This window comes from Panthera tigris, chromosome D4 (assembly GCF_018350195.1).
Source record: "Panthera tigris isolate Pti1 chromosome D4, P.tigris_Pti1_mat1.1, whole genome shotgun sequence".
Classification (NCBI taxonomy): Eukaryota; Metazoa; Chordata; class Mammalia; order Carnivora; family Felidae; genus Panthera; species Panthera tigris.
The window spans coordinates 81,939,983-81,962,646 of NC_056672.1; the positions used below are offsets into that span (position 1 = coordinate 81,939,983).

Below are 22,664 nucleotides of genomic sequence, written 5' to 3' on the forward strand. Positions count from 1 at the left end.
AAAAGGCCTGGAACCTTCTTCTGAGCCTGTTTGAGTACGCTCTGGGTGTCACCACTCAAAACCCAGCCCAGATGCCTGGCTGGAGGCCTCCGGGGCCTCCCGCCGGCATGAGAACCGCGAGCAAACGCCGATGCGATGCGGAAGATCAAGCCTAGCTCCCCGACTGACCTCTTTGTTGAAACACCCGCTCAGGGCTCCAGGAAGCCCTTCAAAGGCCAGGGTTGCAGCGTGGACACCGCAAAGGCCTGGCCCACTGGGCTCTGGCAGACAGAGGGGAGGTGAGCGACGGGGTACTCACTGCTCGGGGCTTGAGACGGACGTCCTCCGGCCTTCCACCGTGATGTTGCTCTTTGGTCTCTTTACCACATGTGGACGGGGAGGGCGCACCTGCAGCGGGCACAGAGGGAAGTCCCCGAGGAGTGAGTTGGAAAAGCCACACAGGGACATTCCACACATCTAGATGAGCAGCCCCAAAATAAACGTGGAGGCATTTGCATAGCACAGGCTACAAAGCCTCTGCTTCTCGTGAGAACGTGGCACCGAGTGTGCAGCGGATACCCGCACGGGAAATCCGTGGCCTATTTAAGTGGGAAAGGTTCTTCTGAAGAGCTTGGTCTCCTCATCTGCAAGGAGGGGACGGCTCCACCTGCCCCCTCCTTGCGGGGCTGCCGTGGGAGTTCGACCAGACACTGTCCACGCGGGACCGGGATGCGGAGGCCCTCCTTGATGGTAAGTCCCCCCTCGCCTTCTTCTAGAATGCTGAAACTGGTTTGGTACAATGAAAAGGTTTCACTCGGGCTTTATTTTTAGGGTACACGTGCTTATTTCCTTCTTTTTACAACTGAATTACAGGATGCTTATTTTCCCGAGGAGGAGCGGGGAATAAAGCAAGTGGTCACCATCACTGAGCACCAATAAAAATCATTTTTCTGTTCCCCAGGCTGTGTCCGTGCAGTCCTCCTGAGCACGGCTCGGCCTGGATGCCACACACCCCGTGGGGCTCCTACATTCACGGGGACCTAGCTTGAGGGTCGGTGGTGGGGGTGCGTGACGGGGAAGCATACGGCTTCCTAATCCACAGCTGGCCTGTGGCAACAAGATGTGGGCCCACAGAAAAGGACACCTCCCTCCTCCCCCACCAGAGCCTGTGGTGGGAGTTAGGCTAAGAATTTCTAGGTGTCCTTAGAAGGATCCTCGTCTGTTCCAGTCCACGTTACGTGGCTTTAATTTTGGCCCCATCATCTCTGAACATTTCCAGTGCCAGAGAGGGACTGGAGACAGCTAAACCAAGAAAGTCTATCTGTGACTTTTGTTGCCAATAAAAATGCCTGGACGTCCCCATGCAGGGGGCTGGCTCTCTCTCTGCAGATGAAGGGCCAAAGTGGATACAATGCCACAATTTGCTGAGGTCCTCAGACAAGACAAGGAAGAGCACACACATGCTCCGTTTATTGCCCCCCCCTTTCCTGAGCCCCCTGCTCCCCACCCCCCAGCAATTTGTGGGCAACACAGCACAATGGCTGAGGAACACAGATTACAGAAGTTGGCTGCATGAAAGACAAGTCTTTATAGAGTCTCATCAAGCCCTCAGGTCTCTGCATGTCTGATCTAACCGAAGTTTTTCCTGTGGAGTGGCCAGTCTGATCTCAGCCTTGTTTGGCAAATCAGACACACGGTAACAGCCAAGTGCATTCCACGAAACTTGTGGTCTTCCCCCCACCCCATTACCCCCCCCACCCCCTCCACCAGGGTTACTCTGAATGAGGATCCAACCTCCCCCCCACCAGGGTTACTCTGAATGAGGATCCAATGAGATGGTCGCGGGAAAGCACGAGCAAGGAGTCTGGCACCAGCCGGGCTTCCCCGTGACCTTATCAGTAACAAAAAAGAGGAGGAGGGTGGGCTATCTCTGAATTAGAAGATGCCATCCAGGATGACCCTTGCCTAGCATCCTGCTCCGTGTGTAGTGTTACAGTGGTCACTCAGCAAGACTTTGAGGAACAGGTGAATGTTGCTGCTTGGAATCTAAGAAGCGCATAATACCGTTGCTATTATTGTTACCACGGTTATCAGAACCATGTCTGCTCCGAAGCAGACGTCCAGGCTCCGTCCGCTCAACCTCTGAACCGGTTTCCCTGCCCAGAGCCAGACTCCTCTCCCTCTCGCTGCTGCTCAGCAGGATCACGGGGCTGGAACGCTCCCCCAGACTTTTCAGCACAAAGGCGGATGTGCAGCGTGGGCTGACGGAGCAGTTCTGCCCTGCCCCAGAGGTCCCGGGGTGGGGGTTTCGGGAAAGGTCAGATATTAAGGCCTGTCAGCCTGTCCTCTTCGCACACGGCTGCTCCTCGCTACAATAAAGGCGGGTTTGGAATGTGAACTTGTGGCTGAAATGGGGGGATTAAGTTTGTGGCAACTTCAACTGAACTTGCAACGTGGTGAAACATGGGGAAAAAGAACAACAGAGCTAATTAGACGAGCTGAGCTGTCAGAGTGCCGCCGAATGGCTCAGCGCCAACAAACAAAAGGAATGGGTTGGCAATCAGCAGGATCGATGGAGAAGACTGCTTCATTAGGGATGATAAAACAGACAGAGCAGGGAGAGGGGGTGGGGGAGGGTAGCGGGGAGGCAGGGAGGCGGGGGAGGGAGAGGAAGGCACAACAGACCCGGAGACAGTCAGTCACCTGCACAGCTACAGACACACCCAGAGTCACACACACCTGACTGGTGTGGACAAAGCCAGGCACAAATTACACTCACAGACAACCATCCAGAGACACGCACAGAGGCCTCCAGGCGCCGGCATTCAGCCTCACAAATACACACTCACGAGAGTCGAAGGTACGTGCACGAATCACACACTTGCGTGCACACACACGGCCAGAGACGTTCAGCTGGAGCCGCAACCAGGCACACACATGCGCACGTGCGCGCGCACACACACACACACACACACACACACACAAAATGGTTTAATGAAGCCCGAATCACAAGACGATGCCGACTACTGGCCCGTCAGATTTCAGCGATCACATCGTCTTTGGGGGGTGCTTAGCAGGGGCGGGGGCTGGGGGAGGGGGAAGAAAACACATGCACGCACCACAGCCACCGGCCCCTCCAGTGATGGGATCCCAGCAGCGCCAGGGGAGAAAATGCTAAACAGGGATTTTGAGCTCTGTTCAAGGGGGACTTGTGGGGAAAGTTGGGAAACCAGCCAATTCCCCACTGGATTTAAAACCTGAGAAATCTAAGTCGGCAGGGTTAAATGTGTATTGAATACAAAAGCACCGAGTACATTTGATTTTAATGGTGAGCAAGAAATAATAAATACAGAGCTTATAAAGCGCTTCACATGCGGCCGGGCACAGCCTGCCTCTCCCCTGCACGCCCCAGCCCACTCCCCCTAGTCCACCAGACACTGGCAAGGCTTTCTTCTGCTCTTTCCTTTCTCTTCTTGTTAAAAAGAAAATCTAAATCCTCTGGTAACATCTGAACTCCAGCCACAGGTGCCTGGCTACAAAGCTTCTTCCAGAAGGGCTGAACGGCTAGCCCCCATGCTCCTGCCACCCCGGGGCCAACGGCCGCACTGCTAACCAGACGTTTGTGGCCAAGTACGCGGTAAAGCCCGGCTGGGGGCCAGAGGCTCCTGACAGGAGAGCCGGTCGGGCCATTCTTTTCAAGGCCCTCGAGGGGCCCCGTGTCTCCCAGGGTCACCCGTAGCGGACAGCGGTGCATACTGGAAAGGCTTACACGAGTACACTCAGCGGGCAGATTCCGGGGCACGGGGCACTGCCGGGCCCAGAAAGCACGAGCCTTCCAGGACCCCCAATTTAGTCCCATAGTGACCCTGCTTGGCAGAGGGTGTGTGGGGTGGCAGAAGTGTGGTATACATGCCCACCTCATGCCAGGCACCACACACATGTGATCTCACTACCCTCACCAGGCCGGGGGCTGCTGAACCTATTTTACAGATGATCAAACTAAGGGTCCGAGAATTAAACGTCTTGCCTGAAGTTATACAGTCAGGAATTGCCAACCTGTGATTCAAATCGGGTCAGGCCTCTTCGACTTCCAAGCTCAGGAGAAATGGTTCTGCCAGGCACACTGCCCCGAGGGTACCATAACGCAGGGTGGGCAGAGCCCAGGGTACCGATCCGCTCGCCTCCTACACCAGAGCAGTGGCACAGGCGGGTACTACTCGAGTGTTTCTTGGGGTAAGGTTTGCCTTCCCAAGTCCTCAGTTGCCGGTGGGTGTGGCTGGGCCTCCCCCAGTCCACATGGATCCCCACGCTGGTGAGACTGCATGGAATCCACAGGAGCTGTCTCCAATACCTGAGCTTTCCCAGCAGGAGCAGTCCTGTCCCGGATCATGCTTTGCAAGAGAGCCCCTGCCTGCCTTGGATCCCAGGTCTCTACAGGGAATTCTGAGAGCAGCCCTCTCTGTAGGGCTGGCTGAAGGAGAGGCTGCTTGGTGAGGAGTGCGGAGAGGCAGGCCCGGGCTCCGTGGCCAGCTTGGCCTCTTAGCATCTCTGTGGTCTCGGCTGCCTGCTGGGTAAATAGCTCTGCCTCCTCCAGGCTGTGGTGGGGACACATGAGATCATAATTACACGAGGGCCCAGCACAGTCCTAGGCACGGAAAAGGCGCTCAGTACGTAATTGTTAATTCTCTTCACCTCTGTGTCTTTGCCAAGCCCCAACACTACCCCAGAGATTCCACAGAAAGCCCAGCTCACTGCTAATGATTACTTTTTCTCCATCAAAGGCTCTGGCCCAGTATTTCACACTAAGGCAGGTTCCATGGAACTGCAGGTGGAGGGTCTTGGGAGAGCTCAGTATGCCGGAAAGACCATGGGTTCTAGAGTCTGGTGACCCCTTTCTGCGTTTGAGGGACTTGGGTTAGGTTACCAAGCATCAGTTTTCTCATCTCTAAAATGGGTGGAGATGATGTCTACTTCACAGAGTTACTGTGAGGCCTAGCTAGGATTACTTGCTGACTATAAAAAATCCTCGGCAAATGATAGTCACTAAGAAACTGAGTCACTCCTTAGAACTTCTAAGGTTCAGGGGCGCCAGGGTGGCTCAGTCGGTTAAGCGACCGACTTCAGCTCAGGTCACGATCTCCTGGCTTGTGGGTTTGAGCCCTGCGTCTGGCCCTGTGCTGACAGCTCAGAGCTGGGAACCCACTTCGGATTCTGTGTCTCTCCTTCTCTCTGCCCCTCCCCTGCTCACACTCTGTTTCTCTCTTTCTCTCTCAAAAATAAATAAATAAATAAACAAACAAATAAATAAATAAACAAACATTAAAAAAAAAAAAGGAAGTTCTAAGGTTTAAAAGCCTGTTAAGAGTATGAGCCACTGCTGTGTGGCAGGCACTGTGCTCGGTGCTTTACAAGGATCGTCTAGGCCTCTGGGGAATGAGGGCATGTTAGACAGAAGGTGGTTTTTTTTTTTTTTTTAATGTTTATTTATTTTTGAGACAGAGAGAGACAGAGCATGAATGGGGGAGGGTCAGAGAGAGAGGGAGACACAGAATCTGAAGCAGGCTCCAAGCTCTGAGCTGTCAGCACAGAGCCTGATGCGGGGCTCGAACTCATGGACCGTGAGATCATGACCCGAGCCGAAGTCGGACACTCAACCAACTGAGCCACCCAGGCGCCCCCAGAAGGTGTGTTAAAGGGAGAGAGGTGGGGTGCCTGGGTGGCTCAGTTGGTTGAGCGTGCTTTAGGTGAAGGTATCTAAGTCCCCACCGCCCTCGCCCCCCCACCTCCACCCCTGCCCTCTAACTCCTACACACAGGAGGGAAGGGAAGGAAAAGAGCACCACAGAATTTTCCAACATCCGCACAGAAAGCAGCCACCCAATCGATGCTGGGCGTGTGCACCAAGTATTAAAAACAGACACGGTAGGGCCTGGCCACCTGCACCCCTCGCCTGCCACGTGTCACAAGATCAATTTGGATGTGTGCATTGGAAAAGGGGGAGCAGGGGTTGGGATGTGGGTTTGTGGGGCACTCTGGTCGCAGCTGGATGGGAACCTGACCTCTTGCTGGGCTGCAGGAGCGGTGGCTGCTTTGAACATAGAGACTGCTGCTTTGAGTCTGCTTTGAGACATAGAAACTCTTCTCTCGGTAAACAGGCCTCACCAAACGGTCCTGGCAAGTTTCCACTTTGAAGGAACCCGTTAAAGTGGTTACGCCTCAGCACAGCCCAAGTCTGAGCTTCTAAGGAAAACGGGGCCCCACACCCAATACTTTTCCATGACTTTTGTCTTTAAAAACCTTGGATGGGGGGGCACCTGGGTGGCTCAGTCGGTTAAGCGTCTGACTTCAGCTCAGGTCATGATCTCATGGTTTGCGAGCTAGAGCCCTGCGTTGGGGTCCACGCTGGCAGTGCAGAGCCTGCTTGGGGTTCTTGCTCTCTCCTCTCTCTCTGCCCCTCCCCTGATCGTGCTCCCCCCACCCCAAATAAACAAACTTAAAAACAAGAACAAAAACAACTCGGATGGGTCTCTCTGCTTCGCCCACCCCATTCCAAGGTGTCGGTGGGTGTGTCACCCTGACTTGGGACTTCACTGGGCAAGGTGGAGCTCCACGTGAGGCCTGGAACAGGAGGCCCTGTCTCCATCCGAGCTAGCTCGAGATTCTCTGGGCGTAGCCTCTGCCCTCGCAAAGGGACATCAAACGCATTTCCAAACCAAGAGCAGGCAGGAATGAGACCCCTGCTGCCAGACTTCTGCTTCCTTTGTGAGGAAAGGCAGTTGGAGCTGGGCTTTAAAGCTCACTGGCTAGAAGTAGGAGTCAACCTAGATGTGCTCAAGTGACGCGCACACGCACACACGGCAAACACATCACACGGTGGCCCACGGCTACCTACAGCTCTGGCCTACAAGTCGTCAAACTGGTTCGGGGAAAAGGAGACAGAAGCCCAGAAAATGCAAGTTTGGGTTCATGCCACGCAGAGAGGGAAGCTGAAAAACCCAATTCCCGGTTTTGTTTGGCAAGGCAGCTGAGTTCAAACTCCCGAGGTTTAGTCAGGCGGGGAGGACGGCTCAGGCAGTGTTAGGCGGAGGGCAGAACCACTGGCTACTCACGGGCCTCGAGCGCTGTATCTTGGGAGGCGGCGGGCGAGTGGGACGGAGTCTTTGTGGCTGCATTAAAGCGAAACTTAAAACATCAGTACACATGGAGACGGTTTGATGCATTTCCACACACGGCACACGAGAGGACGCATCCAGTCGCCCAAGCCAGACCCCAAGAAGCGTCCTCGATGCCTCCCTCTCTCTCACTCCCATGTCAACTGGTCGCCGGACCCTGCACATGCATTTCTGAGGCCTGGATCACTGTAATCATCTCCCAACAGGATCTCCTCCAGCCCTTCTCCACATGGGCCCAGGGGGATCTTCTAAAATGCAATACGACCTTGTTGCACCCCAACCTCGAGACCTCTGCTGCCCTTCCTGCCTCCTTGGGGGACAGCTCAACAAGGCTGTGGGCTGGCATTCCAAGACCTGGGTTCTCTTGTGCCCCATACAGACCCCTCCCAATCTTCATCCTTGCTCACCAGGGCAGACCCTCAAATGGCCCTGGACTCTCATGCCTCGTTTCCTGCCTGCCCCTTAGGGTCGAATGACCCACCCCATCCTGATCTGCCTGGCAAATAAATGTCTACTTGTCATTCAAGATAGTGGGTCACAGGCTGCCTTCAATGCTCCCCCTGCCCGGTGCTCCCTGCTACCTGGGACTTATCACCCGCTGTCTCCCTCCCAGCGCCCCCTCCCCTGCACTATCTTTCAAATGTTCATTTCCTTGAGGGATTCATCCCTGTTCCCGGGGTGGGGGGGGAATATCTGCAAAATAAATGTCTGATGAACAAATAAAAATGGAACAAAACGCTTGGCTTTTGAAATCAGGATTTGAATAAAAACCAAGAGAGCACAGGCTTGTTGGCTGTCTCCTCCGACCCTGTATTTTGAAAGTCTAGCTTTGTCCTTTCAATGGCCTGCGTGCATAGATGCCCCAGACAGGTGTGGGGGGTGGGCAGGCAGAGGAAGGAAAGGAAGCCTTTACACTAGACCAAACCACGACCCTCCGCAAACCCTGGGAAGCTTCCAGTTGGTTCCTCCCCCTTCACCCAGGAGGTTCACAAAGTCTACACCTGCACTGCTCCCTTCGGCAGCCGACGGCCATGGGTGGTGGGTCTGAATTAAGATGTGCCGTACATATAAAATACACACTGACTTTCAGATACTCAGTTAGAAACATCTAAATGTATGTAAAGCATCTAAACAATTTTTTATATTTATTACTTGTTGAAATGAAAGTATTTTGGCTATTTGGTTAAATATCATTACGATTAATTTCGTGTTCCTTTCTACGCTTTCGATGTAGTTACTAAAACATTTTTAGAATTCCACGTGTGACTTGCATGGGAGGCTCCCGCTAGGTTTCTCCTGGACGGTGCGTTAAAGCCTCATTTGGTTGCAGAAATTCTTTGGATACCAGACCTGCCTCGGAGCTCACTCTCTGGACCCAACTCCTGGAGAGTAGGGGCCATGTCTCAGGGGTCCCTGGGTCCCTGGGTCCCGGCACAGGGTCTGTCAGAGTGGCCCAAGGGGAGAGATGGCGGAGGCACTCGGTAGAGAATTTGGCCCCCCCGTAGCACGTCCAGAGCATGTCTGGATGGAGATACACTGGAGATACACTGAGGCTTTCTGGGCCCTGTGCTGTTTAGCTGGCAGCGTGGGCCCAACCGTGCTCACAGACCTGTCCTTGGCTGGAGCCCACCCGGGGGTTGGAAATGCCACCTGGGTGGAAATGCCAGTGAAATGAGCCCGGCAACCCACTGCACCCTATTTCTTCTCCATGTTTACAGGAAAAGTGTGGGGCAAAAGGGAATGGAGTCCCTCAGCCCACACTGATCAAGGGAAAGTAAAAGGACAGGGAGAGGGGTGCCTCCTGCGGTGTGCACAGGCTGCCGCCTCGTCCCTCCCCCGCCTCTCCTCGTCACCCCGCCCTCCCCCCCCCAAGCCCTGCTTCACTTGTTTCTGGCCACTCTACTTCTGGATGACCAGTTCTCCAGCCCATACTCCTTGCGGCTCATCGCCTCTGACCGAGTCATTGTCACCCTGCTGGCGGGGGTGGCAGAACCCCCAGGAGGCAGCCTCTGGGGTCAGAGAGTCTTGGGCTGAACCCCAGCCCCCACCCCATCATTTGGATTTCCACAGGCCCATGATATAACCACCTGTGCCTCACTTTCCTCATCTGTAAAAGCAGGTAGTGGATTACCCACCCCAGGGGGCCATTAGGGAGATTCAGTGAGACATGTTCGCCAAGATCTTCCCACTGTGCCGCCAGCAGACTTTAGCAACCATCACCGTTAGCAGGTCTCTCCCCCTCCAGCCTCTCCCCTCCCCATCCATCTCCACGCTTGTTCCAGAGTGGACTTAAAAAAATATATATATATACGCCCAATCGTGTCATTTGCCAGCTTAAATCATCTCAGCAGAAGGCCAGCGTCTCCCAAGGCATCTCCCACTGCATCCCAGGAGATGCATTGTATGAAGGAAGAAAAGGGGGTTCCCTAGCCTGACACGTCCGGGAAATGCTGCCTACCCGCCTTGCTCCTTTTGGAGAGATTCACAATGCCAGTTAGCACAGCAAAGGCTGCCAAGGCTTGCAGTAAAAAAACCCACCTTAAACAGGCAAATCCCTATTAACTTTTTTTCTTGTATCTCCTATTTCTCCCAATTTATTTGAACACAGACTCACTTTCCCTATAACAGCTGTTAATCTTCCCCAGAAAACGCTACCTGCAGCATTCAAAGCCCTCCAGGCACTGGGCGCCACCCACAGACCTCTGCTGTCTCCTCCCTGGTGTTTCCCACCCCCGCCCCCCCCCATCCCTCCCCAGCCCCTCTACCCCATCCCACTCGGCTTACCCTCCTGTTCTCCCTGAGTGCTTCAATACTGGTCCCCTTGCCTGAAACACCTTTTCATTTCCTTGCGTCTCACCCTGGGTGCCTCGTATTTGTCCTCTGATGCCTGGCTCAGGTGTCACCGCCCCCGGGAGTCCCTCCCTGCACTTCCCTGCTACCAGTGTATTCACAGCACACAGGGTGTCATTTCTCTGTTTATCCTGGGATCTAGTAGAGTGCTGGTACATAATAGGCGCTCAGCAAAATATCCTTGGCTTAAAGTTCCTGGCACGTGCAGAGATTTGACAAATGTTCGCTCTCCAGATTTCGTATTTAACTTCTTTCCCTTTGACTGTCACCAGGAAGTGCTGGTCCTTTTGCAACTGAATTTATACATGGTGGGGGAGAACGTAGACTCTCGATCACACCCGACCCAGAAGCCAGCAGAGTAAGTCAGGGGGATTTAAAGTCACTATGAAAGGGTGATGTGGTACCTATGTTAGGGCCCCACTGCTGGGGTATATGGCACTTCCCACAGGGCCACGCACCAGCGGACACACCACTCCGAGAACTTCCCAAGTCTGCTGGCGTGGGATGGCAGCTGGGGACACAGGCTGGGGAGAGCTGAGTGCCCTGGGGACAATCAGAAGAGGCCACAAGGGTGAGTGGTGGTGATTTGGGTGGGAAGAGGGAGTGAAGAAAGAAGTCAGGGAAGGATAAACTCAACACACCACTTTGCAGAACGTGGCCCCAGTGCGCGGAAGCTGATTCGGGGACTAACTGAACGTGGCGGCAGGGTGGCCTGGGTGGCTCAGTTGGTTAAACATCTGACTCTCGGTTTTGGCTCAAGTCACGATCTCCTAGTTCGCAGGATCGGGCCCTGTGCTGGGCTCTGCGTTGAGGGTGCGCAGCCTGCTTGGGGTTCTCTCTCTCCCTCTCTTTTGGCCACACTCTGATAAGGAAATAAACATTAAAAAGAAAAAAAAGAAAACGGGGGCTCTGGCAGTGTGAGCGGGGGCCCAGGGAGGCTGCAGAGCTGGCCAGGAGCCCTGTCCCCTACTCCCTAAGGGCAGAGACCCGCTCACATTCTTCTCTGCACCGCAGTCCCCAGTCCAGGGCCGGTACCGGCCTGTTCTTCTCTTCACATGGCCCTAGTATGAGGAGCATATCTATCTGTGAACAAGGAAACAGACTGCAGCGAGGCAAAGTGACCCGCTCATGGCCCCAACTGGTACTGGGGAGTCCTGGGAGTGGGTCTCAGGCCTCAACTCTGGAACCAATGTGCTTCCCACTGCTGGAGTAGGTGGAGACAAAACCAGAAGAGCCTTAAATCAGAAGGAGCAGAGCACTGAGAAAGCCAGGTCCGGGCACCTGTGCACAGAAATCACGTTGTACGCGGCCCTCAATTCCCTGGCTGGATCAAAATGCGGCTACACTGACTGCTGTTTCTTAAGTGAGTTCAAAAGGCTGGGCCTTTGGCAATCTTTTGCTAAGAAGAGTTCCATTCAGCATTTCATCTGGCACTTCCTGAGCTGGGCTAGGGTAGGAGGGATGGTGGGGCTGGAGGTTTTGATAATCAACACATACACCTGTTTTCCTGAAGGTTGTGTCCAATCAGGGAAGCAGATTCATGCTCACAGAGCGGAAGCATTCCTCCTACGTATGTTTGCGGAACAACTGCTTGGGGCCAGGGCCCAGAGACTCAGGAGAGTAAGACACAGTTCCTGTCCTTAAGAAATGTATGGTCTGGTGGCATTTGACCTATCGTAGAAAAACACCTTTCCGAGTTTATAAAGAGTATTTGGGCTAAAACCAAGAGATATACGTCGAGCTAGAAAGACGTGGGTTCATGTGTCAGCTCTGCCGTTTTCCAGTTGAGTTCAGCACTGGTTCTGCCACTTGGGTGAGTTATTTAACCCAAGTCCCAGTTCACTCTTCCGCAAAATGGAAATAACTCCTGAGTCACATGCACTGGTGTGAGGATACTACAACAGGAGTTCAGTTGTGGCCTTGGGGGCTTTGGCCCAGCGCCTGATGATGAACAGGACCAGCCAATCCCCTCTTCCCCTGTTGGACTGACAAGTCTTCCCAGAAAGGTCCCGTGGATGTGAAGACCTTGGTTTTCCAAGGGACTGTATTGTCAGCAAGGCACTGTTGAAAGTGACTGGATTTTAATAATAATCTCTCTTATTTATACGATGTGTTTTCCTTTCAAAGCATTTCTGCTTCTCCTCTTTCCTCTGAGACTCCTATCCCTCAGTGAGGCAAGTTAAAGGAGGATCATTTCTCTGCTATAGTGGCAGGAAACAGGAGGCCCGGAGAGGTTAAGGGACTAGTATGAGGTCACACAGCTAGTAGCAGGAACTAAACAAGCAGGTATTCTTAGTGCATTGCACTACCCTTGTCAACCCAAATTTCCAGAGTCCTCTGGAATCCCTTCTGATGTGGTTTTTCTAATCCGTCTGCAGACAGAATCTGTTGTTAGAGATCTGTGCCTAGGAGAAAACGTGCATGAGAGAGTGACTCACATCTTCCCCTTCCTTCCTTGAGCACGTCTTTCCAGTGCCTTCCAAAGGAGGTATGAAATTCATTTGTTCATTCATTTAACAAACAGTGCACATCAGTGAAGACGACACAGTCCTGTCCTCCAAGGCCTCCCACTCTGATAGAATGGGTGATGATGCAGGGGGGATAGAGGGGTGTGGAGGTTGTGGAGGTCCACAGGGGGAGCTTCTCTACTGGATAGGGGTGGTAGAGAGTTCGAGTGCACGGTACAGGGGAACTACGGTGGCCCAACATGGCTAGAGCAAGGATAAATGTGAAGACAGGTCAGGCCAGGACCCTGGATGGGCCGGTGGGGGTCACATAATATAGGTCCTTGAATATCAGGCTAAGGAGTGTGGCTTTTCTCTTGGGAGCAGTCGGGAAGGATTTAGGTAAGGGGTTGGGGGGACATATCAAAGCCTTGGTGTAGAAGTTGGATGGGAGGAGGAGGATGGGTGGGCTTCTAAGGACAGGCATTCCCCCCCTCTGCCCACCGCCAGCCACAGGGCCCTGCCCAGGCCTCCATGTTGTGAACTCACTGCTCCCGGCCACCTGACTACTGCGCGATGTAAACGTGAGAGAGTAAGCCCGAAAGTGTGATTGACACGGAAGTCCCAGAGAAGAGAGGAACGCTTTGGCCTCTGCCCGGCCCTTGGCGTTTGTATCTGTCAGCCGTGTGAGCCAGGTGAGTATGTTCATTGGCTATGAAGCCCACATTTATGAGGACAGCATCTGATTTGCAGTTAATTTGTTGATGCAGCAAAACACATTGTTTCCAAAAGGTCAGGAGGGGAAGCCGTGTTGGAATATCAACTTAATTACCTGGGCGGCATGGATGAGCGGGTGCCCTGCACAGGGCTCCGGGTGGCAAATGCTTGACTGGAGGCACGGCCCTGGAGCAGAGGGTGCAGTGCGTGCTTGGTGGGGGTCGGGGTGGGGGGGTCAGCCTGCACAGTAGGCACAGCCAGAGCACTGCCTGCCTGTGTGGTATGGCGTCTAACCAGCTTGCTTGCTTGCTTGCCAGGGGAATCCTCTGGATGGAAACGAGGGTCGTTACCCCATTTCACAGATGAGGGGAGGCAAAGACTTGCCCAGGGCCACATAGGGCAGTGGATGACAGGCCTCCGGAAGAAGGTCAGAGAGCTCATCTGAAGTCAATTGTGGGTCGGGGCGGGGTCCTGTGATCTAAGTGGGAGGGGCTGGCTGTTTAGGAAGCAAAGCATGGATTTACTCAGTCCCCGAGGGGGACACATCTTGGACTATCCCTTCAACATGCTTCGAGGTCACAATCAGCATCGCCATTAGGCTGTTGGGAATGTAGGGGCAGGAGGGAGTGGAGGGACAGGTGCTACCTAAGGCCACACAGAAGGTGAAATGTCAAAGTCAGTGGGGAGATAGGCCAGACCCCAATCAGAGACTGGTGGCATGGCAAGGGAGGCATAAGAACAGAGATGCAGGAGGCCCACGGGATCCACGAGCTTTGTTGAAAGCAGAAGGCTGTGCATACAAAGCTTGGGGTGTGGAGGCAGCCAGGGCCCTCGCACTTCCCCCTTCTGAGGGCTGGAGATAGTGGATGTGCCTGATGGCAGCTGGAGGTCTCGGGTCCTATGTCCGAATGGTGCTCTGAGCTGCCTCTTCCCCGTCAGACTCTGTGTAGCCCATAAGGAAGCTGCCCCAGCGTCCCCAAAGGGGAGGCTGGATAGATGCCTGGGATTTCTCTATCCTAGGGATGTGCCCCAACCAGATATGTTGCCAGGAATGGAGAGGGAGAAAGAGGAAATTCACAATTAAACTCTGTCACTGTTTAAGGAGGAAAGAGTTCACCTGGTTAATTTTCCTGGCTAGTAGCCACATCAATTCTCTGACCTGTGCATGAGACGGCCCTGGTTGGGAGAGGAAGGCAAAGCGTTCTGTGGCTTTACAAAGGGCCTCTGGGCTGAGAGTAGGCCGCCTCTACTCCTCGGGACTGGAAAGCTGCTATTACGCAAGATATGGAAATAAAAGAAGGTTCCTTTTGATATGCCTCCAAAAAGGACTGTACTGGCGCTATATTTTGTGGAGAGCGTCGCCTTTGAAATGCCCAACCAGCTCTTTTGGGCACAGCTCCTACCTGTTTCCTAACTCCTGTCATTACCTGCAGTCCTCTCGTCCACCCTTGAGAGCTGGTCCTGCCTGTGGGAAGATCAAATGCCTGCCTCTGCTTCAGCGTTTCAGCAAGGACAGCTGGAGGGGCTGGGCGCTGGTGTCCCGGGGTACTCGCTCTGTGCTGACAGCGCTGGGCAGGGCCCTGGGCCCCTAGACAGGATCCCGGAACCTTCTAGCCCTGAGCACCTGCAGAGTTACCTCCATGCTCCAGGCTGTAATCTTGGAGGGACGCTCCTTACAAGATGTGGCACAGGGTGGACTTTCTACATCACGGCCGAGGATGAAGTTTCCAACCTGCCCACAGCAGGTGGCAAGGAGGTGCTTGTACATGGGAAAGGGAGGTTGGTGGGGGGCTCTTATCTTGGAGCACCCTGGATGGGCCAGTGTTACTCCAAATATCCCAGTCAGTCCTAAAACTCTGGACAGAGGCTCCATCATGATCCCTGTTCTACAGACGTAGAAACTGAAGCCTCTTGCTGAAACTCACACAACATAGTTAGGAAGTCAGTGAGGCCGGCTGCCGGGCAGAGGAGGGTCTCGACATGCCGTGACTTGCCGTCCCGAGGCATCATCTGTGAGGGGACACTCAGGACCAAAGGTGGTCCTCTGAGAGAAGCCGTGGCACCTGCCACTAGGTCTGTAAGCCATCATCTCCGGAAAGGGGATGCTTAGGTTACAGTCCCCTCAACAGGTCACCTTGCGAGGCCATTCTCTCAGGTTGGTCCCGGGCACTTTCTCCACAGTGAGTGTGGAGCTGAAAGACCTCTCAGCCCGGTCCCGAAGAGCGGTGCGTTCCTCCCTGATGTTGACAGGAGTAGTATTTTGTAGTGGTGCTGGTTAATTTGTAGTGGCATTTGTGGTTTGAAGCCTTGTCAAGATCCCTGATTACCTCCCGTGCAAGGAGCTTGGCTGATGGGGAAGTTCACATGCTGAACAAAAGCGGCGAGGCAGCTGTGAGGAAGGCTGCGAGGGGGCCGGGTGACCCCAGCCGCTTGGGGGACAGAGGCGGGGGTAGAGAGGAGGGCCGGCAGTGGGGTGGGGGAGGGGTGCCTTTTGTTTTTAGTCAGGTGCAGCTGCTCGGTCTGAATAGGTGGCATCCCATTGGTGGCCGGAGGTCGGGCCCCAGATGCGGCTGGTGGCTGGGCAGGGAGCTTTGCTGACGCGTACCATTCTCTGCCCAGACAGAAGCAGGAGGCGGGTGCTTCGCTGCTACCTACACCAGGGTAGCCATCGGGGATGCCATCAAGGGTGCCTGGGTGACATTCCCAGGAGGTGGGGGGTCATGGGGAGGGGCTTCCAGATGTCGGGAGACAAAACTCCCGCGATATCAACATGGGCTACTGTTTTCTTGGCCCTTGCTACATACCGGGGCCTGTGCTAGGACCGTTACACGTAAGGCCTCTAATGACATCAACAACCCTGCAGAGAAGGGAAAAATGGGGGAAAATCCCCATTTGGTAGATGAAGAAACTGAGGCCACATGGCTCAGTGACTTGCCCAGGCCAGACCTCACAGCTAACAGGTGGCAGAGCCAGGATCCAAGCCCAGGCAGGTATGTCTGACTCCGAAGAAGCCCACATTCCTTCCATCAGATCCGATATCCCACTAGCAGAAGGAAGATGCAGAAACGTATCCCCTCAAGGCCGAGGGTGCTCTCCTCTCCCTGGGGAGATCTCCCACACTATCCTTTGAGCTTTTTGCCCTGCTAACATCTGTTCTGACCACACAGAAGCGTTCACCTCTGCAGCCACCTGCATTTCACCGGGCCTGTGTCCTGACTCGGTGAGGGTTTGCTCAGTGCATTTAAGGGCCAGGGCCAGCTCAGCAAAACCGAGGCTAATTTATCATCTCCGGAATGATGTCCACCCCAAGCAGTACGCCACTAGCAAATTAAAATAAAAATCTTCTCCTGATTTTGCAGTTGTACAGCTAGAACTGCACGGCATCCTCTGGACAGAGAGCCTGATGTCACGAAAGCCTCTCCACCGCTCTCCCTGGTCCGCTCGCCGCCTAGGGGAGCTGGGCCCAGCCCCACAGACTGTCCTTAGCAGGCTGTCCAAGGCCAGCCCTGCCCCCACCAGCCCCATGACTCACCCCACAACAAGCAGCCCCTTCTGTCTAGCCCCAAACAGACCCCGCCCTGTCCGTCCTGTGCCACCCGTCTTCGCGGTCAAATGCTCATCTCGTGTGCCCCTCTTGCTCTTGCCTACCCGATGGATCCTTCTCATCCCTCAGGCCTCTGTCCCTTCCCTGGAAGCCACCTGTCTCTTCCTGGCTCCGCAGGGCCGGGCTTCTTTCTTCTGTCCCTCTCCTGATGACACTGGGCCCCTCAAAGGTGGCACCGCATCCAGTTCACACCTGGACCACCGGCTCTGGGCGCAAGGCCGGCGCGTGGTTAAGTGCAAAGTACTTGCTTGCCCAAGACTGTGGAACCGGGACCAAATGATCAGGGAGGCCATCGCCCAGCATTTGACTCACCCAGACCAACTAGTCATTGTCCCCGGGCCCCAGCCGCTATGCCCAGAAGGCTGGCGGCATCTCCGGCATGCTTTTGATCAGGAAAAACTCCCAACCTAGAGGTATCCCGGTCCAACAGGTTGAGCCCCGGGGCCATGCCGAAAAGCAGGAGACTTTTTGAGAGGAATGCAAAAGTGAGAAGCAATACGATGCCCAGATGTGAAACATCCCCAAGTTTCCCCAGTGTGTCTGTTAAAGAAAGACAGTCAGGTTCAGGAGACAGAGGGTTTTTTGTTGTTTTTTTTTTTTTTTTTTTCCCCTCCCTCGGAACAAATGGATGGAGGACCTGGTTTTAAAATTCCTGGACCCTGGAATACATTTCTATCTGTGTCAAAGTCTACCCCTCCACCGCCTCAGCAGAGTTTAAAATCCTAGCTAATAGGTTAACAACTGTTTTTCTTCAGCTTCAAATGGAGAATATCAGAAGGCCGGGGGAATATGCGGCTCTCCAATTTGTACGGACTGCACACAGCTCCCTGCAATGTGTGTTTGACAGGACTGACATTTTGTACCGCTGTGAGATGGGAAAACGTGTGACATTTTTATTCATGGTGGCGTACGCCCTTGTAATGATCAGCTCTGGTCGATGTGCTTACCGCAGCAGCCCCAGAGCCCTCGGAGAACAAACAGGAACCCAAGGTGCCAGCAGTTCGACTGCCTTATTAAACACCGCCAGGATCCTAACGAAGACCAACTACTGGAAAATCTCACTGTCAAATCCTCAAGGACATTGTCAGCGCACAGCTAACTGCATATACTTTTCATTTAAAATACTGAAATCCAGCATTGTGCCATTACGAGCGAGGGGAGGGGCACTCGCTCCAGTGGCCATTCTGTCAGCCGCTTCTTCGGAGCTCCAGATGCTGGAGCCAGATGCCCAGTGGGGTTCACGGCTCGGAAAGGGGCAGCAGAGATGGGGAGCCGACCTTCTGAAAAGCCCAGCCCTACCTTCAGGGCGAAAGGCTGAAGGTTACAGGCCTCGGCTACGCGTCACCCGGAACGTCGACCCACGGGTTCTCTTCGTAAGCTGAAGCGAATCTGCGGAATTTGAAAATCCGCTCCCCTCTCCACCCCCACCCCCCACCCCAGCCAGCCATCTTCCTGTAGGCACAACCCATTACATCCTGCAACTTGGTGCTAATCAGCCTTCTGTTTGGTGGCAGACCTTAAGACATCTGTAGGAACACACGGCCGCGGCAGGTTTCAGACCCTGGCAGGAAAGCTGCGTGCCAGGATGCCCACCTGCATCCTCACCACTTGCCTCAATACAAAGGCCTCGAGGTCAGCGGGCAGGAGGACCCCCTCCCTTCCACTGATACACACTGATGGATGGAAGTCAATCACGTGGCCGACCCTCGGAGCTTTTCGGGTTGTTACGCTGGGTGATTTGGTTATGGCTGCATATACTAACATACTGATGTATTTATTTTGTAAATATGTATTATTTATACGGTGCCTCTATTTCCATACTCCAGCCCTGACGCACCAAGGCACGCTCTGCTATTTATTTATGGGGTCCTTGTCGCAACGGGCCTAACAAGACGCCTGTGCGTGGTTCTTGCAGGTTTGCAACAAACCTTAAGTGGTCGGCTAAACAACCGGATGTTCTCCATCCATCACGGGCAGAGGCTTGCATTTTAAGGGGCTGCCCGTAAAGTTTAGCATAATACCGTCCATCATCCTTGGCAGAGATGACCTGGGACACCGGAAAGCTGGCAACCCAGAGAGCAGGAGCCATAACACTCCACACCCCGGGAAGGGGGAGAGGGTGAATAAGGTATGGGTAACGGGACCCAGAGAGAGTGGAAAAAGAAAGGCGGCTGGTAGACAGCCTTGGGGCAAAAGCGGGACAGAGAGGGTGGAGGTCACTGTACCCTATTTCCCCCAAGCTGGCCGTTCTGTCCCTCGGCAGAACCTTTCACACTGGGCTACGGAGGGGGATGTCCACCCCGAACAGATACTCCTGCTCTCATGGGCTGTGCCTCAAATCTCATGAGAGCACGTTGGCGGGCGGAAGAGAAGCTCAGCCTGTGTCTAGCCTTGGGTCATTCTAAGGTGAACTTCAATAGCTCCCGCGGAGGGCAGCCAGCCGACCACCAGGTTGTGTCTCCCGGATCTCTCTCAAACCTTTCCCTCCTCTTCACCCCCATAAGCGGGGTCGTAGGTCAGACTCCCACTAGCTCTTGACTGTGAGTTAAAGGCCTCGTCGGCAGCCTCCCTGCTTCACCCACCTCCCACCCCTTCCCATGTGGCCTAGAAAGTCCCCGGATGCCACTCCCTCAAATACAATCTTCACTGGTTCCCTGACACCCACAAGACGCATTTCAAGCTCCCCCGAGACCTGGGCACTGCCCACCTCCGCGGTTTGGCTCCCAGTCCTGCCAATTGCTTCCTGTCCTCTTGCTTCCCCGTGTCAGCCCCCCTCTTCTCTGAAGAGTCAGCTTCTCCTATCCTTACATAGGTCACTCTGCTTCCCTGGAATGCCCTCCTCCTCCACCTAATATACAACTTATCTTTTAAGATGCAGCAGAAATGTCACCTCTTCTGAGAAGCCTGCCCTGGTTTGGCCAAACATCTTAGGGCACCTCTCCAGCCAGTACACTACGTCCATTAGCATTTCTCTCTCCATATGGTTTGGAAAGAATGCCATGAAGGCAGGACCATATCTTATTCTTCTGTGACCCTGGGGCCTTGGACAGGGCTTGCAGCCGATACGCCTCGTTATATGTTGGATAAGTGAAGGAAGGCATTAATGAGGACATAAAAGAATAACTCAGAGTTCTGCCTGGCAAAAAAAAAAAAAAAACAACTCCAAGGCTTCAGGATTTTTACTCCCAAAGACAGAAGGGCAGCAGGGGAAGAAGAATTCTTAGCTGGTCATCATGGCTTGGGCAACTGAAGGTGTCTGGGAGATAGCCCTGGGGCAGAAGCTTCCCTCCCACCCTGCTTCCCCCATCTGTAGAAAGAACAACCCCTTGGTTAGCAGGCCTGGGAAGTGACAGTCTCCTGGGCTTCCTGACTGCTTTATTCCAGCCGGCCTCAAGGCACCATCTTGCCAAGACCCCACCTACTGGCCCTCTGCAAAGATTTTGCTGTCTCCTCTCCGGAAAGAGAGTGCAAACAGGGATCCACCTAGAAGGAGTTTGGGACCGGGGCATCCCAGGGAGGGCCGGGATGTACCCGTAACCATGGAACCGGATGGCCGATGGGGAGCAACACCTCAGAAACTCAGTTTCAACGGCTCCCAGGCAATGATAATCCCCTACCACACTTTGCATTTCAAGTGGGATAGAATCAACGATCCCTTGGGAGCAGTCCCTTTTATACGTTCTGTTTTCGTACTTTGATTACATTTTAAAATTCTCTGCAGTATCAACAAACAAACGCACCGCAACACTGCAGAAGACGCGGAACCAAGCAGACTGACGATAAAACCAACGTGGCAAAGCCATAGCTCAAATGAGGGACACGGTCAGGGCGATCCCAGATCCAGTGTGCAGGAGGCTGGCACGCAGCCTTTGCTGCCAAGGTGCCCCAAGGTCAGGGGGCCTGGAGGTAAAGGGAAAAGCCTTTACCTTTTCAGACTCAGGGGCTCTGAGTCTGAATCCATCGTACCAGCCAGGGGATTTAGGGTGAGGCCCTTGACCCTACTAAAGAGGAGGGCGGTCTAGACCCCACTGCATCAGTCTGGGTAAGATAATGTGAGAAAAGGCAAGCACCCAGTACCCAGGCATTCAGAAGGGCAACATCACTGTTCCTTGTACACTCCTCACTCCATGGTGGTAAGGAATCTGGGACTCTGTAGGTTTATTCTGGGGAGAAAGCCAGGTCCCAAATCCAGGCAGCAGCCATGAGCAGAGGCAGAACAAAGTGCCCTTGACCCCCACGGCCATCCTGTCCACACTGCTGGAGTCTAAACCAGGCGGAAATGACGGCGAGAGTTTGACGAGAGGCTCAGAGTGAGGGGAGAGCCTGGTCTCCGGCGTCAGACAGACCTGGTGTGGAATTCTTGCTCTGCCACTTACTGTGTGACCTTGGGCAAGTCGCTTAACCTCTCTGGGACTGGCTTTCTGGAGATAATAATAACTGTATCAATCTTACAGGGTTGGTGAGAAGATTAAGTGAGGTGATTTGCCGGTGAGAGGCCTGAATCCCACAGAGTAGGTCCACGTTATAATGAAAACCAACCCAGTCCACCTGACCCGTCCTTATGGTGCCACTGCTCAGTCTGTCATCCCTTCCTTCTCGGCATGGCCAGGTTAATAATTTACCTAGTTCACAGATGTGCTTAGGGATGGACGGGGGACAACACGACAGGCGGCTCCTGGCATAGCACGCTTGTAGCCATGGGGTGGGGACTCCCGGCATGGCCCCTGACACCATTCGAGTCCATTCTCCCAGAGGATCTTGCTTGTAGGAAATAACTTATTTTCAATATTTTATGTTTTATTTCCCCTTCCCTACCGTGATAAACTCCCCACCTTTGGCACAGAGAATTCTAATCTGAGAAAATGCCTCCTCTGGTCTCGCTGAATCAGATTTCCTGCTCTTGTCCTGCTGGGCTCAATATCTCGCTGGCAGGGAGCTGGATTCGGAGCTGCTCCAGCACAGACCTTAAAAGAAATGCTGTTTTTAGGCTCTGGTCAGTCCTCTGGCAAAGAGGCCCCGCTGTCACGCTGCGGAGCGTGCACAGACTCGGGGGACGCAGGAGGCCTGTCGCTCACGCACGGCACCGCGCACGGGGGTTTCAAAGGGAACACAGGCCCTTCAGAATACCAGCCACCCCTGTTTTCAGTTTCTCCTGCTCTGCCGAACTGAGCGGCTGCTCAAGGCGCGCACGGAGCTACTCCCACCTTTTCCTGCAATTCTCCACCTTTCACGTACTCACTCAGCACTCGGTCATTCCCCAAACTCTGTCTGGACAAGTCCTCTGTGCCAGGCCCCGTGAGGCTGCCAAGGTCACAGAGCTGAAGCTGATACCGTCCCCGTCTCGGGACAGTGTGTCAGGCATAGGGATGGGGCCGATCCAGAGCAGGGAGGGAAGAGCTCTGCTTGGAGGAGTCAGGGAGGGCTCCTCGGGAAAGAGGGGCTTGAGGGGGGCCCTGAAACATTGATGGGCTTTTGTCAGGAGGAACAGAGGAGGAAGGACATTCCTTCCTGGCAGTGGACAAAGTAGGAGCTGGTTCACCGAGGGGCTCCCCCCGGCACCCAGCATGGGATCTGGCCTGGAGCAGATACCCAGGAAGAGCAGTGGAATGAACGAGTACAAATTGTGTGCTGGGGACAAGAGGAAAGGATGGGACCCTGTCCAGGTTGGAGGGCACTTAGCAGAGCCTCACAGGGGGAGAAGCACTGGCCTGACGTGGAGGATGGCAGGTACTTCCAGCCCAAAAGGCTCAGCGGTGGGCAGGGGAGCCTGAGAGGGGGGTCATTCCGGCAGAGCCCTGAAGACTGGGTAAGTTCTCCGACCACCAGGTGAGTCTGTGATCCGGGAGGGAAATCCTGGGGAGGGTCCCATATTCTGGAGGGCCAAAGGGCCTGCCTATCT

The 22,664-nt window shown here is 54.2% G+C and overlaps 1 protein-coding gene across 5 annotated transcripts in view; it reads right to left on the reverse strand.

The window, feature by feature from the left end:
* The window catches only part of DENND1A (DENN domain containing 1A), a 509,265-nt gene that overhangs the window by 21,154 nt on the left and 465,447 nt on the right, over window positions 1-22,664 (reverse strand). For 3 of the 5 annotated variants that reach the window (XM_042963736.1, XM_042963734.1, XM_042963737.1), the window contains 2 exons: window positions 7,088-7,144; window positions 299-387 (listed from right to left, as the gene is read on the reverse strand). In XM_042963736.1, the coding sequence (XP_042819670.1) occupies window positions 299-387; window positions 7,088-7,144 (146 nt within the window). Of the gene's footprint in view, window positions 1-298; window positions 388-7,087; window positions 7,145-21,561; window positions 21,730-22,664 lie in introns of those variants that run through there. The other 2 variants (XM_042963735.1, XM_042963739.1) reach the window with 2 other exon arrangements.